At 51.7% G+C, this 23,111-nt stretch overlaps 1 protein-coding gene across 1 annotated transcript; it reads right to left on the minus strand.

Annotated features, from left to right (window-relative positions):
• Positions 1 to 11,120: 11,120 nt before the first annotated feature.
• On the minus strand, positions 11,121 to 22,780 carry LOC122945537 (E3 ubiquitin/ISG15 ligase TRIM25-like). The gene is made up of 2 exons (XM_044304600.1): positions 21,475 to 22,780; positions 11,121 to 11,377 (listed from the first exon to the last, which is right to left on the minus strand). The coding sequence occupies exons 1-2, from the start codon at positions 22,778 to 22,780 to the stop codon at positions 11,121 to 11,123; spliced, it is 1,563 nt and encodes a 520-aa protein (XP_044160535.1).
• Between the last annotated feature and the right edge of the window lie 331 nt (positions 22,781 to 23,111).

The following is a 23,111-nucleotide window of genomic DNA, read 5'->3' on the forward strand; positions in this document are numbered from 1 at the left end:
CTAGGACCTACAGGTTTCCGGGAAGAAGGTTCCATGCTTCATATCACGCTCCAAAGCAGATCCAGCGGAGGTAGGATATTGGGCCACGCTAGGAAAGAGCTGGACCACTGTGCGGAGTGGAGGTAGAAGTATGTGCGGCTGGGAGTCGGGCGACCTGGGGCGCTTCTAGCTGGGACCACAGTATTGCAGTTCCAGTTCAGAGCGGTAATGAAGGCACTGGGAGCAGCTGGTCTGAATGGAAGCGTAGAGGACACACTGGTTCAGGATCTGGGCTGTCAGAAGCAGCGGCAACGGGTCCAAGAAGGAGCAAATCAAGTCCCCAGGGCAAATCGTGTCCGCCGCTCCATTCCAATCTTACATCCTGGTGCCTGGGTTGTGGCTGCGGTGGTGGCATTCGGTGGAGTTTACCACGTGCCATCATCAAGGGATCATGCATATGGCTGTTGCATTTTTTTGGGGTCCGCAAATTATGGATCCGCAAAACACTGATACTGGCGGAGTGCATTCCGCATTTTGCAGATCGGCACATCCGGCCCCCTTTAGAAATGCCTATTCTTCTCCACGAAACGGACAAGAACAGGACACGTTCTATCTTTTTTGCAGGGGCGCGAAACGGAACACTGTGCTGTCCGCATCTTCTGTGGCCCCATTGAAATGAATGGGTCCAGATGTGGAAAAAAACTATGGCCGCGTGCGTGAGCTCTTAAGGCCACACTGATCCAGGGACGGGGGCAGAGAGCAGAGCTCCACAGACTAACTACAGGGCCATAAGAGGAAGGCCGCACCCCTGCGCCATCCCTGACCGCCTGTCATGTACATCAATACAAGGAGAACCAGAGCACAAAACAAGCAATGAGATCAAAGCAATAGCCACCACCTGGTCTCCTCCACCGTTACCGGAGTGTGCTGGGAGTTGTAGTCCCACCACCACTCTATAGTGTCAGACACCCGCATGTGCCGTGCTCAGGACACGTATGAGTAGAATGGATAAGAGTATATTCACACTTGACTTTTACGGTTTGTTGCTGCTTTTTTACAATTTCCGATCACATCAGAACTTGTGATTTGTGAATGTATCGTAAACGCAGAAATGAGGTTCAGTCGCTTATATTGGGGCGTATTCAGACCTGGGGGGAAGCAGCAGCTGTGCAACCGGGAGAGCATGCAACCCCAGATAACTGCAACATACGTCACCAGATACCGCTCATGCATGACATATACCTCCACGCAGCCAATCAGAGGTCAACGTTCATCTACTAAACTGACTTGAAGGACAGCAGCCAATCAGCAGACACTTCCAATTTATAAAACAAAATGCAGGTCCTAATAACCTCCAGTCACTGCACCACGCCTGCCCCCTGCTACATCACTGCACCACGCCTGCCCCCTGCTACATCGCTGCACCACGCCTGCCCCCTGCTACATCACTGCACCACGCCTGCCCCCTGCTACATCGCTGCACCACGCCTGCCCCCTGCTACATCGCTGCACCACGCCTGCCCCCTGCTACATCGCTGCACCATGCCTGCCCCCTGCTACATCGCTGCACCACGCCTACCCCTTGCTACATCACTGCACCACGCCTGCCCCCTGCTACATCGCTGCACCACGCCTGCCCCCTGCTACATCACTGCACCACACCTGCCCCCTGCTACATCGATGCACCACGCCTGCCCCCTGCTACATCGCTGCACCACGCCTGCCCCCTGCTACATCGCTGCACCACGCCTGCCTCCTGCTACATCGCTGCACCACGCCTACCCCCTGCTACATCACTGCACCACGCCTGCCCCCTGCTACATCACTGCACCACGCCTGCCCCCCTGCTGCATCGCTGCACCACGCCTGCCCCCTGCTGCATCGCTGCACCACGCCTGCCCCCTGCTACATCGCTGCACCACGCCTGCCCCCTGCTACATCGCTGCACCACGCCTGCCCCCTGCTACATCGCTGCACCACGCCTGCCCCCTGCTACATCGCTGCACCACGCCTGCCCCCTGCTACATCGCTGCACCACGCCTGCCCCCTGCTACATCGCTGCACCACGCCTGCCCCCTGCTACATCGCTGCACCACGCCTGCCCCCTGCTACATCGCTGCACCACGCCTGCCTCCTGCTACATCGCTGCACCACGCCTGCCCCCTGCTACATCACTGCACCACGCCTGCCCCTTGCTACATCACTGCGCCACGCCTGCCCCCTGCTACATCACTGCGCCATGCCTGCCCCCTGCTACATCACTGCACCACGCCTGCCCCCTGCTACATCACTTCACCACGCCTGCCCCCTGCTACATCACTGCACCACGCCTGCCCCCTGCTACATCACTGCACCACGCCTGCCCCCTGCTACATCACTGCACCACGCCTGCCCCCTGCTACATCACTGCACCACGCCTGCCCCCTGCTACATCACTGCACCACGCCTGCCCCCTGCTGCATCACTGCACCACGCCTGCCCCCTGCTACATCACTGCACCACGCCTACCACCCTCTACATCACTGCACCCAGCCTACCACCTGCTACATCACTGCACCCAGATACATCACTGCATCCAGCTTGCCACCTGCTACATCACTGCACCCAGCCTACCACCTGCTACATCACTGCACCACACCTGCCCCCTTCTACATCACTGCACCACGCCTGTCCCCTGCTACATCACTGCACCTCGCCTGCCCCCTGCTACATCACTGCACCACGCCTGCCCCCTTCTGCATCACTGCACCACGCCTGCCCCCTGCTACATCACTGCACCACGCCTGCCACCCTCTACATCACTGCACCCAGCTACATCACTGCACCCAGCCTACCACCTGCTACATCACTGCACCACGCCTGCCCCCTTCTGCATCACTGCACCACGCCTGCCCCCTGCTACATCTCTGCACCACGCCTGCCCCCTGCTACATCACTGCGCCATGCCTGCCCCCTGCTACATCACTGCACCAGGCCTGCCCCCTGCTACATCACTTCACCACGCCTGCCCCCTGCTACATCACTGCACCACGCCTGCCCCCTGCTACATCACTGCACCACGCCTGCCCCCTGCTACATCACTGCACCACGCCTGCCCCCTGCTACATCACTGCACCACGCCTGCCCCCTGCTGCATCACTGCACCACGCCTGCCCCCTGCTACATCACTGCACCACGCCTACCACCCTCTACATCACTGCACCCAGCCTACCACCTGCTACATCACTGCACCCAGATACATCACTGCATCCAGCTTGCCACCTGCTACATCACTGCACCCAGCCTACCACCTGCTACATCACTGCACCACACCTGCCCCCTTCTACATCACTGCACCACGCCTGCCCCCTGCTACATCACTGCACCTCACCTGCCCCCTGCTACATCACTGCACCACGCCTGCCCCCTTCTGCATCACTGCACCACGCCTGCCCCCTGCTACATCACTGCACCCAGCCTACCACCTGCTACATCACTGCACCACACCTGCCCCCTGCTACATCACTGAACCACGCCTGCCCCCTGCTACATCACTGCACCACGCCTGCCCCCTACTACATCACTGCACCACGCTTGCCCCTGCTACATCACTGCAGCACGCCTGTCCCCTGCTACATCACTGCACCACGCTTGCCCCTGCTACATCACTGCACCACGCCTGCCCCATGCTACATCACTGCACCACGCCTGCCCCCTGCTGCATCACTGCAACACGCCTGCCCCTGCTACATCACTGCACCCAGCCTACCACCCTCTACATCACTGCACCCAGCTACATCACTGCACCCAACCTACCACCTGCTACACCACTGCACCCAGCTACATCACTGCACCCAACCTACCACCCGCTACACCACTGCACCCAGCTACATCACTGCACCCAGCTACATCACTGCACATAGCCTACCACCTGCTACATCACTGCACCCAACCTACCACCCGCTACACCACTGCACCCACCTACATTACGGCACCCAGCTTGCCACCCGCTACACAAATGCACCCAGCTACATTGCGGCACCCAGTTTGCCACCCGCTACATCACTGCACCCAGCCTACCACCCTCTACACCACTCCACCCAGCTACATCACTGCACCCAGCCTACCACCTGCTACATCACTGCACCCAACATACCACCCGCTACACCACTGCACCCAGCTACATTACGGCACCCAGCTTGCCACCTGCTACATCACTGCACCTCGCCTGCCCCCTGCTACATCACCGCACCACGCCTGCCCCCTGCTACATCACTGCACCTCGCCTGCCCCCTGCTACATCACTGCACCTCGCCTGCCCCCTGCTACATCACTGCACCACGCCTGCCCCCTTCTGCATCACTGCACCACGCCTGCCCCCTGCTGCACCACGCCTGCCCCCTGCTACATCACTGCACCACGCCTACCACCCTCTACATCACTGCACCCAGCCTACCACCTGCTACATCACTGCACCACACCTGCCCCCTGCTACATCACTGCACCACGCCTGCCCCCTGCTACATCACTGCACCACGCCTGCCCCCTGCTACATCACTGCACCACGCCTGCCCCCTGCTGCATCACTGCACCACGCCTGCCCCCTGCTACATCACTGCACCACGCCTGCCCCATGCTACATCACTGCAGCACGCCTGCCCCCTGCTACATCACTGCACCACGCTTGCCCCTGCTACATCACTGCACCACGCCTGCCCCATGCTACATCACTGCACCACGCCTGCCCCATGCTACATCACTGCACCACGCCTGCCCCCTGCTGCATCACTGCACCACGCCTGCCCCCTGCTGCATCACTGCACCACGCCTGCCCACTGCTACATCACTGCACCCAGCCTACCACCCTCTACATCACTGCACCCAGCTACATCACTGCACCCAACCTACCACCTGCTACACCACTGCACCCAGCTACATCACTGCACCCAACCTACCACCCGCTACACCACTGCACCCAGCTACATCACTGCACCCAGCTTGCCACCTGCTACATCACTGCACCCAGCTACATCACTGCACCCAGCTACATCACTGCACATAGCCTACCACCTGCTACATCACTGCACCCAGCCTACCACCCGCTACACCACTGCACCCACCTACATTACGGCACCCAGCTTGCCACCCGCTACACAAATGCACCCAGCTACATTGCGGCACCCAGTTTGCCACCCGCTACATCACTGCACCCAGCCTACCACCCTCTACACCACTCCACCCAGCTACATCACTGCACCCAGCCTACCACCTGCTACATCACTGCACCCAACATACCACCCGCTACACCACTGCACCCAGCTACATTACGGCACCCAGCTTGCCACCTGCTACATCATTGCACCCAGCCTACCACCCGCTACACCACTGCACCCAGCTACATCACTGCACCCAGCTTGCCACCTGCTACATCACTGCACCCAGCCTACCATCCGCTACATCATTGCACCCAGCTACATCACTGCACCCAACCTATGATCCGCTACATCACTGCACCCAGCTACATTACGGCACCCAGCCTACCACCCGCTACATCACTGCACCCAGCCTTCAGACACTTGGCTCATGACAATGACCACAGGAGAGGTTAGATCTATATTGTGTTATGGGCTCACGTCTATTATAGACTCTCTCCTATCAGTTATTATCTCTAATATAGACGTTTTCTTTTGTGTTCATTGACTTACATTGTGTTTCATGCCAGATCCGTCTTGATCACTATCCCATGACGCAGCTGCTTGCAGTGATTTTGTGTGCGTCACGGGGACGCAACGGAACGGAATTAATTCTGGTGCGCGCCGTTCCCTTCAGTTCAGTTTTGTCCCTACTGACAATAAATGGGGACAAAACTGAAGCGTTTTCCTCCGCTAATGAGCTCCTATGACGGATCTCAATACCGGAAAGTAAAAGCGCAGGTGTGAACGTATCAGGCTTTCTGGCAGTCATTTCATAGCGTGTAGAAGGCTAAATACGTATGATGGGTCACTTCCTCTTCAGCTGCTGCATGACCGCATCACGTGAGTGTAGGAGACTCATGGTCAGCACGAACGGTGGCCGCCACAAGGACAGTTTATCCCGGACCTCACACATGTCATGAAGATGAAAGCAGGAGGAGATTGCCTTCATAAACCTGTTGGAGTATCTGGCTGAGACCTGGAGGCTCTTCACATCCGTTCCTTGTGGTCCATCAGGACGTATACATTTCAGTGCATAACATCGCTTGATCTAACCATTGGCCAAATACAGAGCAAAGGTGCATTCCTCCGACCAAGGTTGTCCTTCTTTATGTTTCTATACATAATACAGTAGCCTAGCACGCTCTTCTGTCCTTGACCTATAGGTTTTATACCATTGCATTCCATGGGAGAAGGATGGAAATGCAAAGCATGGATTTGTTTACGCTTTTCCTGTGCTCCCATGATCACCGCGGCGTAGGTATACCTCCCGATGACATGTGCCTCCCAATCATGACATACTCCTAATATATATTCAATCTAAGTGTAGAAAGAGGCTCTTTTCTTTATAAAGTATATTATAAAGTTTACTGCTATCACCTATACCAGGGACCAGCAACCTCCGGCACTCCAGCGGTTCTGTAACTACAACTCCCAGAATCCTCCTCCCAGAACAGCCAAGAAAGTGTGTGCAGTAAGCCGGATTGGGACTAATGCACACTGGCGCAATGACATGCACTGACTGGGTCAGGTGTAGATAATAATTAATAGTTTTTGTTCGTGACACCAATTGCAATATGCACAGGTTATAGTCTCAGGGCCCTTTAAGGTGTTGCAACTCACGTACCAGGTGAGAAACGCTAGAGGGGGATAATGTCTCTATGCAGTGTCAACGGTGTCTCCTAGCTTGGTACGGCTGGACGCCTGGATCCTGGCTCACTTGCAATAAAATTTAGTGTTGCTAGTAGGAGTAACTGAGGAACTTTAGTAGTAAGGAATGAGATCCAGACTGGTGATATAATCCAACTTGTCTTTACTGACTGCAGCATAAATCCATAAGAGTTACAGCAATAGTCTTTAGGTCCCAGCTGGTATTGGCAATATGTGGCAGGGATCAATATCTCTTCTGCTTCCTATCATATGCCTGGAGAATCTGGCAGGTATCTATCTTCTGCTCTGTCTATCTTCTGCTTGGTGTGGACCTGACTAGCTGAGGAGGAATTTGGCTTCTCCTGGTCTCTGGATAAGTTACTCACAGTACTGCTCGCAGAGAATGGTTCGTTCTGGAGATCTGTAGTTCTGGAGGTTGTTGCTTGCTTGTCCACAGTCGAGGCTGAAGGGCTCAGACTGGGAAGAGTGATCTTTGGCCTCAGCCGAGGCTTGATCCTAGGTTGGGATCCCTATAACTGGGAGCTCCTACCAACACAACCTTCCCCTAGCAGGGGTGGCTGGTACATTACCTAACTTCCTCTCCTCCCCATGAGACAGGGCATGGGACCGGCCCACATCTGCTCACAGAGGGAGGGACTAAACTGGAATGAACTATTCCAGTCTAGCAATACTAAACTGGCTAAGGTCCTGCTACATACTGCTGCCACCTGCTGGTGTACATGGAAAACTACAGCAAATGTATATAACAAGCTTAGAAAATGCATATAATGACAATATAATTACACTTAACATGTGGTAGCTGGGAAAAAGAGTTTTGTAACAGAACTCCGGGATGTTACATTCCCCTTTATTTTAAGTTAAGCGGCCCTCGGCTTATGTGTAGGAGGGCGAGAAAGAATCAGCTCTGGGTTCCCAATAAATACAAAGTGCTGCATGAATTACATATAATGACATACATAGACAAAACACGGAACGGCTTTTCCCAGGTTCCTGCCCGCTAGAGTAAGGTGTCCAACACACAGTTTCCTTCTCTTGGTATAACCAGGTAACCTAAATACTGCACAAAGCAAACATCACTGACTGACTTTGTATGTTCTGGCCCTAAAACACCAAAGAAAGCATGGGGGTGTCTTTACTCCGTAATCCCACCATTGTGTAATGAAATGCCCGCAAATGAAAGGATGGCTTTATCCTGTATTCCCTTCCCTGCACCATAGCCTGAGAAATTTGGCTTGTAGCACGATCACTATGATGACTGAGGGGAAGCTAAATATGGCCCTAAGGCTTGAGGTACCATACCTTAGGCAAAAGGCTCAGAAGGGGAGGTATTTATCGTCTCCGTATCTTCTGGCAATGTCACAGGAGGAGGGTATATTAATCCAGTCGCTCTCCTGGAAACGAGACACCTCAGGATGGGAACAATCCTGAACATTTAACAAGCGGGAAGGAGCAGTCTAGGGCTTCTAACGATTCCCGAAGCAGCGGGGGTACCTGTGAAGTCACTGGATCTGTCTGGACTTACCACTTGGTCCTACCCTGGGTACCTATGGGTATACATCACCGGGTGTAGGCCATTAGTTTACAACGTTCCTATGAAGACAGTCTGTACAAAGAGGAAAGAGAACAAGAGCTGTTAAATTAAGGCCTCATGCACACGACCGTTGTGTGCATCCGTGTCCGCTGTTCCGTTTTCCGCGACTTTCAATGGGTCCGTTGAAAACTCAGAAAATGCACCGTTGGTCATCCGTGTCCGTGATCCGTGTTTCCTGTCCATCAAAAAAATATGACCTGTCCTATTTTTTGGACGGACAACGGTTCAAGTCAATGGGTCCGTGAAAAAACACGGAGGCACACAAGATTGTCATCCGCGTCCGTGATCCGTGTCCGTTTTTTTCCTATCATTTTCAAGGCAACCTTGACTTAGATTTTTTTTTTCACTTTTCTGGTCTGGTGATCCTCAAAAAAAATCAAGGAAGACACACGGAAGAAAAAAACGGACACAGATCACAGAACAACGGAACCCCGTTTTGCGGACCGTAAAAAAAAATACTGTTGTGTGCATGAGGCCTTTGGCATACTTAGTAAGTTGCTACATTTTTGTCAAGTGCAATCATCATAAACCGTGCATAAATTCACATTGCGGCACCTGGAAGGAGAATACACACAATGGGCAGGTTATCTTACACGTTGCATAACAGGTAAACTGGTACAATAGTGCAAAAATATTAAACAGGAATCACAAAGAGCTCAGGTATCATTTGAGTCTTTTCTTTGGGTGCAAGCTTTTATGTTGCAATAAAACATTTTTTTTATAAAAGTAGTGCAATTCCTAATACAGAATGAGGCTCAACAATAACTTGAGTCCTGTTTCCTGGAAGTGCTTAAAGTTGTAGAATCCTCTGGAAACTGATAAAAGTCCATTGTAATCCAAAGGGTTAAAATGTCATATAAGACCAGCAGGCTATCAAGTAACCTGAAAAAGGGGATAAAGCGGTTAACTTGGACATGAGGGGGGTTAAATGCTGATGGGGGGCGTCCTTACTATGTATGACCATCAGGGTGAGGACTAACCAGGCAACCGAAACAGAAAACGTTAGAACACACAAGGCCAACAGGTCCTCACCCGTCAGGAATCTGTCCACGCCGTGGCTCCCAAATGTCATTTTTATTTAGAAAGGACACACTTTAGAGGAGGGCATCCAGGTCCTCGTCACTACTTGAGCTACTAAAGCGCATCAGGGGGCGCTCCTGCCTCTGGTAGCTCATGGTAGCGGCTGTGGTAGTGCGCCACTGCCCTCTGGTGGTGGCTGCTGAGGATGGCTGTGCTGACAGCCTAGAGAACGCTGCAGTAACCTGTTGTAATCCGTGATCCCTGGCCGATACAGAGGAGCTCAGAACCTCTGGCTGAAGGGGCTCAGGCAAGTAAGCAGTAGGTGCCTGGGGCTGCTTCCAAGGCAGAAGGTATGGCTGCACTTTGGGGTTAAAGGTTAGCACAGAATTATTGATCTGGCCTACCCGTAGGATTGGTGGCGCGGCTAGGTCAGGTATAAGTGGAGCAGGCTCTGGCTGGGGTTGCTCCCTAAAACGTAGCCTGCCATCAGGAGTCTCTTGCAAGCATCTGGTCTTGCCCGCAGAGCCTGGTTCCTCCTGCCAGATCTCTGGGGTGACGGCAGCGGTGAGCGGCTTGTGCAACAGGGTTACGCCAGTAGCAAAGGGGCCCTGTACGGAGCGCATGGGGGTGTACTCCACCTGGTCCCCCACATACAGGTTATGACGGGCCTGCGGCAGGTAGTGCCGTTTTACAGAGCGCCGGCCCATGAAAACCTCCGATCCAGAATGAGTATCCTGGAGGAAACCAACCCCCCTCTCTACAGAGAACTATAGGACGGTTCCGGTCCGCCTGGTCAGTCTGGGGTCTCCTGGCTGAGGGTCATCCACCACCTGCTTCACCCATTCCTCGACAGCTGATTTATACTCCCAGGCCGTCTGGGCAAAAGCAGTGATTTCACGGGGTACCTCAGGATTCAGGCTCCCCGGCTTAACGGGAGTGGAGCTGGGCGGCGGAGTGGAAACACCAGCCGCCTCCACCGCACCAGTAAGGGTCTTTGGCGGAGCAGGCCTAGGCCTGGTAGTAATTTCGGGAGCCGCGGGACGCGGTGCAAGGGCACATGCGGACCGGGCCGGGGCCTCAGGGATAGCGGCAGCTCCTACCTGTTGTCGCGGCCGGTTCCGGTGCCTCCTGGTAGTCATCACAAGGTCCCATCTCCGTCTGTGGTGCAAGCTGAACAGTGGCTTGCGCAGCGGCATCCTCCGCGGGAGCAGGTTCGACATCGGCGCCCATCTTCACTGGTACTTTGCCTTCCGCACTGGCACTTGACGGAGCGGAGGGATCTACAGCCTCTGGGAACTCGATTAAGTTCTGGTTTTCCTTCGCAGGGACCGGGATATCGACAGCGGCCTTCTCCGGAACATCAGGGGCGCTGACCAAGGTAAGTGGCACGGGCTCTTTGGCCACGGAGGGATCCACTGCCTCCGGGCTTGTAGCAAAGACGGAAGGTCCGCTCTTGCTCACGAGTTGCGAGACTCGGATCTCCGGCGGGTGCTCTTCATAGACTGGCTCTCCACCAACAGCCATCTGATTCCACCTGGGCTGGGGAAACGCCATCTTTACTGCCTCCTCGATCCAACAGACTGCCAGCGATAAGGGTGTAGCCCAGAGGGAGGAGTCTTTATCCCCTTGGTTCACAATAAAAAGTTCATGGTGGGCAGTCTCTAGTTTTCCCGCTTCTGGGGGGCGTATTAGACATCTTCGCGCTCTTGAGAGGGCGTTCCTGTCTCTTCCCATCTCTTGGGTGCGGTTACAATAACTTCTTGAAGAGGCGTGTATTCGATATCTTCTCGCTCTTGAAGGTCATAGAGATGCTGCGCCATGAGGAAAACATGGCCGATTAACCCTTGCAGTGCTGACGCACACAATGCAGCGTTTTCTAGTCCAGCAATGAAAGTAATAAAGTCAATTTTCAGAGTTTTTTGCACAATCTGCAGCCCTTGCAATACTGTGAAACATGCAATTAAGTCAGTTTTAGCACAGAATTGGATCCGGTTCTGTTGGACAGGGATAGGCACACAATTCAATCCGATCTTGTTCCAGTGACGCCAAAAAATGCAGTAAGCCGGATTGGGACTAATGCACAATGGCACAATGACATGCACTGACTGGGTCAGGTGTAGATAATAATTAATAGTTTTTGTTTGTGACGCTAATTGCAATGTGCGCAGGTTATAGTCTCAGGGCCCTTTAAGATGTAATAACTCACGTACCACGTGAGGAATGCCAGAGGGGGATAATGTCTCTGTATAGCAGATATGGTAGTGTCAACGGTGTCTCCTACCTTGGTACGGCTGGACGCCTGGATCCTGGCTCACTTGCAATAAATTGAGTGTTGCTAGTAGGAGTAATTGAGGAACTTTGGTAGCACTAAATGAGATGCAGACTGGTAATATGATCCAACTTGTCTTTACTTAATGCAGCATAAATCCATACGAGTTACAGCAATAGTCTTGGGTCCCAGCAGGTATAGGCAATGTATGGCAGGGATCAATATCTCTTCTGCTCCTATCCTGTGTGCATGGAGAATCTGGCAGGTATCTATCTTCTGCTTGGTATAGGCCTGACTAGCTGAGGAGGAATTTGGCTTCTCCTGGACTCTGCATATGTTACTCACAGTACTGCTCGCAGGGAATGGTCCGTTCTGGAGGTGCTGCTTGCTTGTCAACTAGCTGAGGCTGAAGGCTCAGGCTGGGAATGTCCTCTAGTCTCAACAGAGACAGGGATCCCTATTTGCTGGGAGCTCCAACTAACACAACCTTCTCCTAGCCAGGGTGGCTGGTACACTAACTAGACTTCCTTCTCCTCCCCAGGAGACAGGACATGGGACCGGCCCACTTCTGCTCACAGAGGGGGGAACTAAACTGGAATGAACTATTCCAGCCTAGATATACTAAACTGGCTAAGGTCCTGCTGAACACATTGCTGCCACCTGCTGGTGCACATGGAAATTACAGACCAAAAGTTTGGACACACCTTCTCATTCAAAGAATTTTCTTTATTTTCAGGACTATGAAAATTGTAGGTTCACACTGAAGGCATCAAAACTATGAATTAACACATGTGGAATTATATACATAACAAAAACGTGTGAAACAACTGAAAATATGTCATATTCTAGGTTCTTCAAAGTAGCCACCTTTTGCTTTGATTACTGCTTTGCACATTCTTGGCATTCTCTTGATGAGCTTCAAGAGGTAGTCACCTGAAATGGTTTTCACTTCACAGGTGTGCCCTGTCAGGTTTAATAAGTGGGATTTCTTGCCTTATAAATGGGGTTGGGACCATCAGTTGCGTTGTGGAGAAGTCAGGTGAATACACAGCTGATAGTCCTACTGAAGCGGACCGCCCCAATAAAGCAAGACCAAGAGTCACCTCTGCTGCGGAGGATAAGTTCATCCGAGTCACCAGCCTCAGAAATCGCAGGTTAACAGCAGCTCAGATTATAGACCAGGTCAATGCCACACAGAGTTCTAGCAGCAGACACATCTCTAGAACTGTTAAGAGGAGACTGTGTGAATCAGGCCTTCATGGTAGAATATCTGCTAGGGAACCACTGCTAAGGACAGGCAACAAGCAGAAGAGACTTGTTTGGGCTAAAGAACACAAGGAATGGACATTAGACCACACGGATGGACTCTACATGCCTGGTTCCCACCGTGAAGCATGGAGGAGGAGGTATGATGGTGTGGGGGGTGCTTTGCTGGTGACACTGTTGGGGATTTATTCAAAATTAAAGGCATACTGAACCAGCATGGCTACCACAGCATCTTGCAGCGGCATGCTATTCCATCCAGTTTGCGTTTAGTTGGACCATCATTTATTTTTCAACAGGACAATGACCCCAAACACCTCCAGGCTGTGTAAGGGCTATTTGACCATGAAGGAGAGTGATGGGGTGCTGCGCCAGATGACCTGGCCTCCACAGTCACCGGACCTGAACCCAATCGAGATGGTTTGGGGTGAGCTGGACCGCAGAGTGAAGGCAATAGGGCCAACAAGTGCTAAGCATCTCTGGGAACTCCTTCAAGACTGTTGGAAGACCATTTCAGGTGACTACCTCTTGAAGCTCATCAAGAGAATGCCAAGAGTGTGCAAAGCAGTAATCAAAGCAAAAGGTGGCTACTTTGAAGAACCTAGAATATGACATATTTTCAGTTGTTTCACACTTTTTTGTTATGTATATAATTCCACATGTGTTAATTCATAGTTTTGATGCCTTCAGTGTGAATCTACAATTGTCATAGTCATGAGAATAAAGAAAACTCTTTGAATGAGAAGGTCTGTCCAAACTTTTGGTCTGTACTGTGTGTGTGTATATATATATAAAAAACAGGCTTAGAAAATACATAAAATGACAATATAATTACACTTAACATGTTGTAGCGGGGTAACAGAGTGTAGTAACATAACTCTGGGATATTACAATATTGACTGTGACATGAGATGATCCTGCTGCCGGTATTGTATATAGAATAATACGACTACAAGGCGGTTGCGGGAATCATTTAATGAAGCATCAACACTGGTGTAACAGAAGTAGAAACTGAGCAACAGATGACAAGAACCGAAGGAGAATGGTAAAGAGACATCTAGGACCCTCACTTATCCTTAGAACGGAGCCCGCAAAGTGATGGTGGAGGAACCTTGCAAGCGCTGCCACTTCTATTCACTTCTACAATGGTTACGGAAACAGGCTGTTTTCAGCACTCACATACAAATGGATGGTGGGCGGCTGCGCATGCGCAGTGCGCTTTCCATTCAATGGGACTTGCACTCAGCTCAAGGCTCTCTATAACACATCGGTACAGGAGTATAAATGTGCTATAAGAGAGCCTTGAGCGGAGGGGGCTCAGACAGGAACCGGGGCCACTCAGCTAAATCCTGGCATAGCACACCTGTACAGGGCACAGGGTACCGATGTGCGGTGCCAGAATTAAGCCAAGCTTGAGGGGAGCACAGGCAGGAGCAGCGATCTCCGCCCTGCGCAGTGTTCGCTGCAACCCCCTGTTATATCCATACAAGTCAGAGAATGATGATAAAATCCATGACTTTGGGACCTTATTTAAAAAGGCAAACAGCATAACTGATGAATAAAGTATATTACTAAAATAATTTTTGACCAGTTCAAAAGAAAGTTGTAAAAAGGTTTTGTTACTCTATAAGCTACCACCGGCAAGTTCACAGAAGAGGCCAGAAATATTTAAAGAAATGCTATCCAATCAGAAGCTCCTTCCCTAACACAAAGTCCTGCGTTAGACTGGTCAGCTGACCCACAGTAATGGATCCGCTGCGACACCACTGCCTAGCAACTGCCCCAAACAAACTACAGGAGAAGCTAACACAATGAGAGTAACCCCGCTGGTCGTAGCATATGAGCCCTTTAGAAGCAGCTAACTGATATTGTGCTGAGGGTCTTCTACCTGGGTAATTATCATCATAATATCAAGGAACAATTCACAAATATTGGCTACTGAAAACATCAACTGCACGGTACCGAGAAACTGCTCTCAAATTATCAATTGCCGACATGTTCGCCTTGTGTAAACAGGATTTGTTAGTCGATATAAGGAAAGATGAGAGAAAGATGTAAATACAAGCAAAGTGATCAAAATAATGGTATACAACCCGATTACGGTTCTATATAAATGCTCGTCTTTTGTACATTAACAACTTGCTGTATTGTCAGTCGCCAAGTGAAGGCTTCTCCTGAGCTCCTCGTATACACAGGCCCAAGTCCAAAATAACCTGAGACATAAACCAGGAACATGAGGTGACACAATAATGACAAATATTTATTATTTTGTCATCAAAAGGGACTTGAATATCCACAACGAATATACTACAATTCCCATCATCCTACACAGTCAGAGGTAAGCGTCACTCTACAACCCTGGAAACAGATTAACTTGAGATAATGAAGAAGAGCCGACTACAGGAGCCTGATGGCCCACAACCATGTAACATTTCCCGACTTGGTCACCTAAAGCTGCCATAGATATTCCAAAATAGTAACATAGACTTTATTGACCTCAGCTTAATATCGTAACAGAGGCTTCCTCCTCTACATAGAGGATGTGGCGAAACCAACCTCGCCACTGGGTTTTGGAGAGGGCTGTTTAAAAGCCTCTTGCCTCAGGATTATGGCCCATAGTAACTTTAAAGGAGAAAACAGACCGGCCGCACAGCTTAAATCTGTCTGTAGAATTGTATTTTATGTTATTATGCGTTCGGTTAAATTGTATGTTATGTGAGGGCACCCAGATAGCTAATATTATTGTATTCGTGTATTCTGAGTGCCATTCACCTAATGATATGCACTCAGACTTGAGCTATCTGGGGATATGTTAAATGTCTGTGTTTGCTGTGGGGGTGTGCCATTGTGTGTTTGGGTGGTGATTCCTGTCCTGTTGTCTCCACATGTGTATTGGTGATCTCCCCTTTGTCCTGAGAGATAATTGGATTGTCTTCGGTCGTCTCCGGGACAGAGGGGAGGAAACCATGATGCATTGTGGGGATATGTTGTATCTGTTCTGTATTTGAAAAACTGTAATAAAAATCAGGCTGGGTGTGCCAGCACGTCAGATCACTGCTTGACCCTCAAGACGGAGCCTTGTCTCGTTATTGGGGGGATTCCCTGTATGCTGTTGGAGACTGATTGCCAGGAGTGTAAGCTGACGGATACGCTTTTCCTGTTCGTCTGACTGACAGCTATTTGGGAGGTTCCAGTTTGGATTGCTATTTTGTATCCAGTTCGGGAGGTTGGTGTTCTGCAGTAGCTGTGCCTGTCTCTCGGAAAGGGGCATATCGCCTAAACGGATTTTAACCCCTTGTCTGCGGAAGCGGTGCCGTTACATTGGTGGCAAGCAGCGGGATCGTTCCTACAGCCAGAAGGACAGCTACAGGAGACACCATTTCTGTGGATTATACAATTTACGGGCAACGCATGTCTCAGTACAGTGACCCTAAAAGCACCAGGATGGAACCAGCAGTGTTATACGAGGAGGAGGACCTGGATGGCCGGGATGCATTAAGGAAAGGCATCTGGTACCAGGCCCTGGATAATGTACAATACCAGCGAGGTGAGAGTCTCCCCAGTGAAGAGCAGCGGTTGCAGAAGCAAGTGGCCCTGCGGATGTCCTTCCTGGGAGAGCAGCCCCTGGAGGAATGGGTGATAGAACTAGAGCACCGGGTATGGCAGGAGCTATGGCTGGAGGATGCCTACCAGGCGCTTTGGTGGTATGTGGCACAGTTTATACCCTGGACAGCTGAGCATGACAAGCCAGAGGGAGAGGAGTTTGATGGTCCTGGCTTGTTATGGGAGTCCTTTGCAGAGCCTGACTTCGGGAGCCCTGCACAGTCCAGACTTCAGGACATTTTCTATGAGAGGGAGGCTAGGCATGAGTGGGATGACCCCCATGAGGTAGAGCAAGACCTGGCTCACCTAGCAACCCTGGAGTGGGAACTGGAGCAGGACTACCGAGATCTCTTCCACTCCATTGAGAAGGCTCAGCAGGACGGTAAGGTGACAGACCCAGATCCAGACCCATTCAGCTGGGCAGATATTGTAGAGTGTTACTGGGAAGGACCCCAGGTGGCCGGTGGAGATGGGACCGAGGTCTCTCCGCCGGTCCTGCAGGGAATTGGGAGCCCAGTCTTCATTCCCCAGCGGCAGTGTGAAGTGCAGGGAGGGGAGAGCAGCGGCCTCCCTCCCCAGCGGCAGGCTGAGTTACAGGGGGTAGAGGTAGTTGTTCCTGCCCCCCAGCAGCAGCATGATTTTTTGGGAATTGGGAGCCTAGTCTCCATTCCCCAGCGGCAGTGTGAAGTGCAGGGAGGGGAGAGCAGCGGCCTCCCTCCCCAGCGGCAGGCTGAGTTACAGGGGGCAGAGGTAGTTGTTCCTGCCCCCCAGCAGCAGAGTGATATGCCGGGAAGGCAGTGTGAAGTGCAGGGAGAGGAGAGCAACGTCCTCCCTCCCCAGCGGCAGGCTGAGTTACAGGGGGCAGAGGTAGTTGTTCCTGCCCCCCTGCAGCAGCATGATTTTTTGGAAATTGGGAGCCGAGTCTCCATTCCCCAGCGGCTGGAAGTATGTATGGGAGAGGAGCTCGTTACCCCCTCTCCCCAGCGGCAGCTTAACGCACCAGGGGGAGACAGTAAGCCCCACAACTGTGCAGATGGGACCGTGGTCTCTGCACTTACAGCACAGGTGGTAGGGACAGTTGTTCCTGTCCCCAAGCAACAGGGCTGTTTAGCCAAAGGGGAGACAGTTGGTTTCTCCCTCCAACAACCAGACTCCAACCAGGCTTCTTCCGTGGTAACGCTGGCACCAGGGCAGAGTACCGCTGATCCCTGCCCACAAAGCAACCTCCACTCCAAGCCAGGGAGCAACACAGAGACCGGGAGTACCAGCTTCCAACATAACCTTGGTGGACTTACTGGACAGAGACAGGCTACGAAATTCAGCAGGTCCAGTATTGGGTTGTGGGTGGGCTGCCAGACTAACTCAGGTACCGACCGGCGTGAGGTCAGGTATCTGGTTAGTCTTCCCTGGGGGGGGGAGATGTGTGGCGAAACCAACCTCGCCACTGGGTTTTGGAGAGGGCTGTTTAAAAGCCTCTTGCCTCAGGATTATGGCCCATAGTAACTTTAAAGGAGAAAACAGACCGGCCGCACAGCTTAAATCTGTCTGTAGAATTGTATTTTATGTTATTATGCGTTCGGTTAAATTGTATGTTATGTGAGGGCACCCAGATAGCTAATATTATTGTATTCGTGTATTCTGAGTGCCATTCACCTAATGATATGCACTCAGACTTGAGCTATCTGGGGATATGTTAAATGTCTGTGTTTGCTGTGGGGGTGTGCCATTGTGTGTTTGGGTGGTGATTCCTGTCCTGTTGTCTCCACATGTGTATTGGTGATCTCCCCTTTGTCCTGAGAGATAATTGGATTGTCTTTGGTCGTCTCCGGGACAGAGGGGAGGAAACCATGATGCATTGTGGGGATATGTTGTATCTGTTCTGTATTTGAAAAACTGTAATAAAAACCAGGCTGGGTGTGCCAGCACGTCAGATCACTGCTTGACCCTCAAGACGGAGCCTTGTCTCGTTATTGGGGGGATTCCCTGTATGCTGTTGGAGACTGATTGCCAGGAGTGTAAGCTGACGGATACGCTTTTCCTGTTCGTCTGACTGACAGCTATTTGGGAGGTTCCAGTTTGGATTGCTATTTTGTATCCAGTTCGGGAGGTTGGTGTTCTGCAGTAGCTGTGCCTGTCTCTCGGAAAGGGGCATATCGCCTAAACGGATTTTAACCCCTTGTCTGCGGAAGCGGTGCCGTTACATTGGTGGCAAGCAGCGGGATCGTTCCTACAGCCAGAAGGACAGCTACAGGAGACACCATTTCTGTGGATTATACAATTTACGGGCAACGCATGTCTCAGTACAGTGACCCTAAAAGCACCAGGATGGAACCAGCAGTGTTATACGAGGAGGAGGACCTGGATGGCCGGGATGCATTAAGGAAAGGCATCTGGTACCAGGCCCTGGATAATGTACAATACCAGCGAGGTGAGAGTCTCCCCAGTGAAGAGCAGCGGTTGCAGAAGCAAGTGGCCCTGCGGATGTCCTTCCTGGGAGAGCAGCCCCTGGAGGAATGGGTGATAGAACTAGAGCACCGGGTATGGCAGGAGCTATGGCTGGAGGATGCCTACCAGGCGCTTTGGTGGTATGTGGCACAGTTTATACCCTGGACAGCTGAGCATGACAAGCCAGAGGGAGAGGAGTTTGATGGTCCTGGCTTGTTATGGGAGTCCTTTGCAGAGCCTGACTTCGGGAGCCCTGCACAGTCCAGACTTCAGGACATTTTCTATGAGAGGGAGGCTAGGCATGAGTGGGATGACCCCCATGAGGTAGAGCAAGACCTGGCTCACCTAGCAACCCTGGAGTGGGAACTGGAGCAGGACTACCGAGATCTCTTCCACTCCATTGAGAAGGCTCAGCAGGACGGTAAGGTGACAGACCCAGATCCAGACCCATTCAGCTGGGCAGATATTGTAGAGTGTTACTGGGAAGGACCCCAGGTGGCCGGTGGAGATGGGACCGAGGTCTCTCCGCCGGTCCTGCAGGGAATTGGGAGCCCAGTCTTCATTCCCCAGCGGCAGTGTGAAGTGCAGGGAGGGGAGAGCAGCGGCCTCCCTCCCCAGCGGCAGGCTGAGTTACAGGGGGTAGAGGTAGTTGTTCCTGCCCCCCAGCAGCAGCATGATTTTTTGGGAATTGGGAGCCTAGTCTCCATTCCCCAGCGGCAGTGTGAAGTGCAGGGAGGGGAGAGCAGCGGCCTCCCTCCCCAGCGGCAGGCTGAGTTACAGGGGGCAGAGGTAGTTGTTCCTGCCCCCCAGCAGCAGAGTGATATGCCGGGAAGGCAGTGTGAAGTGCAGGGAGAGGAGAGCAACGTCCTCCCTCCCCAGCGGCAGGCTGAGTTACAGGGGGCAGAGGTAGTTGTTCCTGCCCCCCTGCAGCAGCATGATTTTTTGGAAATTGGGAGCCGAGTCTCCATTCCCCAGCGGCTGGAAGTATGTATGGGAGAGGAGCTCGTTACCCCCTCTCCCCAGCGGCAGCTTAACGCACCAGGGGGAGACAGTAAGCCCCACAACTGTGCAGATGGGACCGTGGTCTCTGCACTTACAGCACAGGTGGTAGGGACAGTTGTTCCTGTCCCCAAGCAACAGGGCTGTTTAGCCAAAGGGGAGACAGTCGGTTTCTCCCTCCAACAACCAGACTCCAACCAGGCTTCTTCCGTGGTAACGCTGGCACCAGGGCAGAGTACCGCTGATCCCTGCCCACAAAGCAACCTCCACTCCAAGCCAGGGAGCAACACAGAGACCGGGAGTACCAGCTTCCAACATAACCTTGGTGGACTTACTGGACAGAGACAGGCTACGAAATTCAGCAGGTCCAGTATTGGGTTGTGGGTGGGCTGCCAGACTAACTCAGGTACCGACCGGCGTGAGGTCAGGTATCTGGTTAGTCTTCCCTGGGGGGGGGAGATGTGTGGCGAAACCAACCTCGCCACTGGGTTTTGGAGAGGGCTGTTTAAAAGCCTCTTGCCTCAGGATTATGGCCCATAGTAACTTTAAAGGAGAAAACAGACCGGCCGCACAGCTTAAATCTGTCTGTAGAATTGTATTTTATGTTATTATGCGTTCGGTTAAATTGTATGTTATGTGAGGGCACCCAGATAGCTAATATTATTGTATTCGTGTATTCTGAGTGCCATTCACCTAATGATATGCACTCAGACTTGAGCTATCTGGGGATATGTTAAATGTCTGTGTTTGCTGTGGGGGTGTGCCATTGTGTGTTTGGGTGGTGATTCCTGTCCTGTTGTCTCCACATGTGTATTGGTGATCTCCCCTTTGTCCTGAGAGATAATTGGATTGTCTTTGGTCGTCTCCGGGACAGAGGGGAGGAAACCATGATGCATTGTGGGGATATGTTGTATCTGTTCTGTATTTGAAAAACTGTAATAAAAACCAGGCTGGGTGTGCCAGCACGTCAGATCACTGCTTGACCCTCAAGACGGAGCCTTGTCTCGTTATTGGGGGGATTCCCTGTATGCTGTTGGAGACTGATTGCCAGGAGTGTAAGCTGACGGATACGCTTTTCCTGTTCGTCTGACTGACAGCTATTTGGGAGGTTCCAGTTTGGATTGCTATTTTGTATCCAGTTCGGGAGGTTGGTGTTCTGCAGTAGCTGTGCCTGTCTCTCGGAAAGGGGCATATCGCCTGAACGGATTTTAACCCCTTGTCCGCTGAAACGGTGCCGTTACAGAGGAGAACATGAAGGGGTTCAGTGAAGGAGGCGGTGAAGGTGTGTAAGTGTCTGATGGGGTAACGCGGCTCAAAGAAGGACAGACGCCCGGCCTCATAGTCTAAGAAGACGCCAAGTGTTGGACATGTTAGCTTTGAATGTAGCGTTTCTTTGACTGAATCATGTAACACTGAGTATTCTGTATCTTCCAGGGTCAGACACCAAGATTTATCATTCTCACCAGCCCCAGACAGATCTCCATCCTTATCTATACTGGGATAGGACAGTCCGATGTCACATCTTCCCATTTGGTTCCACTCTACCTCCCAGTAATGTCTTCCTGAGGAGAGGCCACATCTGCTTAACACCTGGAGATAATCCAGGAACCTTCCTGGCGATTTTGGTCTGCCATGTTCTTCTTCTTCCGTTCCTGTTGCCGTTTTCAGATCTTCTGATATCTTCACATATTCATTAGCAGTGTCCTCATCCAGCAATATGTCTGGAACATGGAGCCCGAGCTCTGATGTGACATTGGTGACAATATCCCCCATAGATCGGTGTAAGGTCAGTGAGATCAGAACCTCATCCAGATCATCCTCAGACCTGCCCTCTCCACCATCTCCCCCTGTGTCCTCATCTCCACGACCACATACTGTAATGTCACTTTCTTGTAGGAGTCTTATTGGGTCGGTGACATGACACATCTCCTCCACGTGACGCATCTTCCTGGACAGCTCGTCCTCCTCTATTTCCAGCTTCATGACCAGATCAGATATCTGGGACACAATCTTCTCCTCCTGCCTGGAGATCTCGCTCAGCGCTTTCTTTTCTGCCATTTTCATTTGTTTCTTAATGTCCATAAATAACTTCTTGATATTATTCCTCTTATCAGAGGCCTTCTCCTGGATATTCCTCTGACGATCCTGCAGATTCTGGACTCTTGCCTGGATTTCTGCTTTTTGTAGGTTTCCTTCATCCAGATATTTCTCCAGTTTCTTCTTCTTCTCAGACGCCTCATCTAGAAGTTCAACCTGGTGTCCCCTGTGCTCACCAACCAGACAGCAAAACGCACACACACAAGCTGCGTCCTGCGGGCAGTACAACTCCAGAACCTTCTTGTGGAGGGAACATTTTTTGTTGCCAAAGGACCTGGTGGGTTTTGTTAATATATGATCCATTGTCTTGTTGTGGGCTGTCAGGTGGTCGTCACATAGAGAGTTCTCACACTGCAGACATGACTTCACAGCTGGTACAGGAGACCTTGTACAGTAAGTACAGAAGATCCTGGTCTCCTCCATATCAGGCCGGGCAGATAAGAAACGCTCCACTATGTTCCCCAGCTTCCTGTTCTTCTCCAGGGCCGGACGCTCCGGATATTCTGCTCTGCAGTCAGGACAGGAATACACTCCAGCTGCCTCCTGCGCATCCAGCGCACTCAGAATACACGAGCGGCAGAAGTTGTGTCCACATCTCAGGGATACAGGATCTGTATAGAGGCTCAGGCAGATGGAGCAGTCCAGCTCTGCCCTCAGATCAGCAGACGCCATTCTGCAATGAATGAAAGTAGTAATATGTTAGCTTCTAGATTGTATAAGTCTCCTACCAGGGGCGTTGCCAGGGTCTCAAAAGATCAGGGGCCCAAGCCCCAATGCATATGGCCCCAGTCGAAGCCCCCACTAGCACTAAACACATTTTACTTGCTGTATAGACACCATCAAACATACAGGAGAATACAGCAGCATATACCTCTCACATCCAGGGCCTCCAGGTGATGCCTCCTCTGATCTTCTCATCATCTTCACCATTTGGTCCAGACAACTTCTCACAGCCATGCCTCGTCTCTGCAGAGTGTGACACACAGACATCTTAGGTTCCTCA

Source organism: Bufo gargarizans, chromosome 8 (genome assembly GCF_014858855.1).
Source record: "Bufo gargarizans isolate SCDJY-AF-19 chromosome 8, ASM1485885v1, whole genome shotgun sequence".
Classification (NCBI taxonomy): domain Eukaryota; kingdom Metazoa; phylum Chordata; class Amphibia; order Anura; family Bufonidae; genus Bufo; species Bufo gargarizans.

Bases quoted from the DNA above. Each gene is read 5' to 3' on its own strand.
- LOC122945537 (XM_044304600.1), bottom strand. From the start codon at position 22,780: ATGGCGTCTGCTGATCTGAGGGCAGAGCTGGACTGCTCCATCTGCCTG. The intron at 11,378-21,474 runs GTGAGAATGATA...CATGTTTCACAG, and splicing joins TGGAGATCTGTCTGGGGCTG to TATTGCAAGGGCTGCAGATT.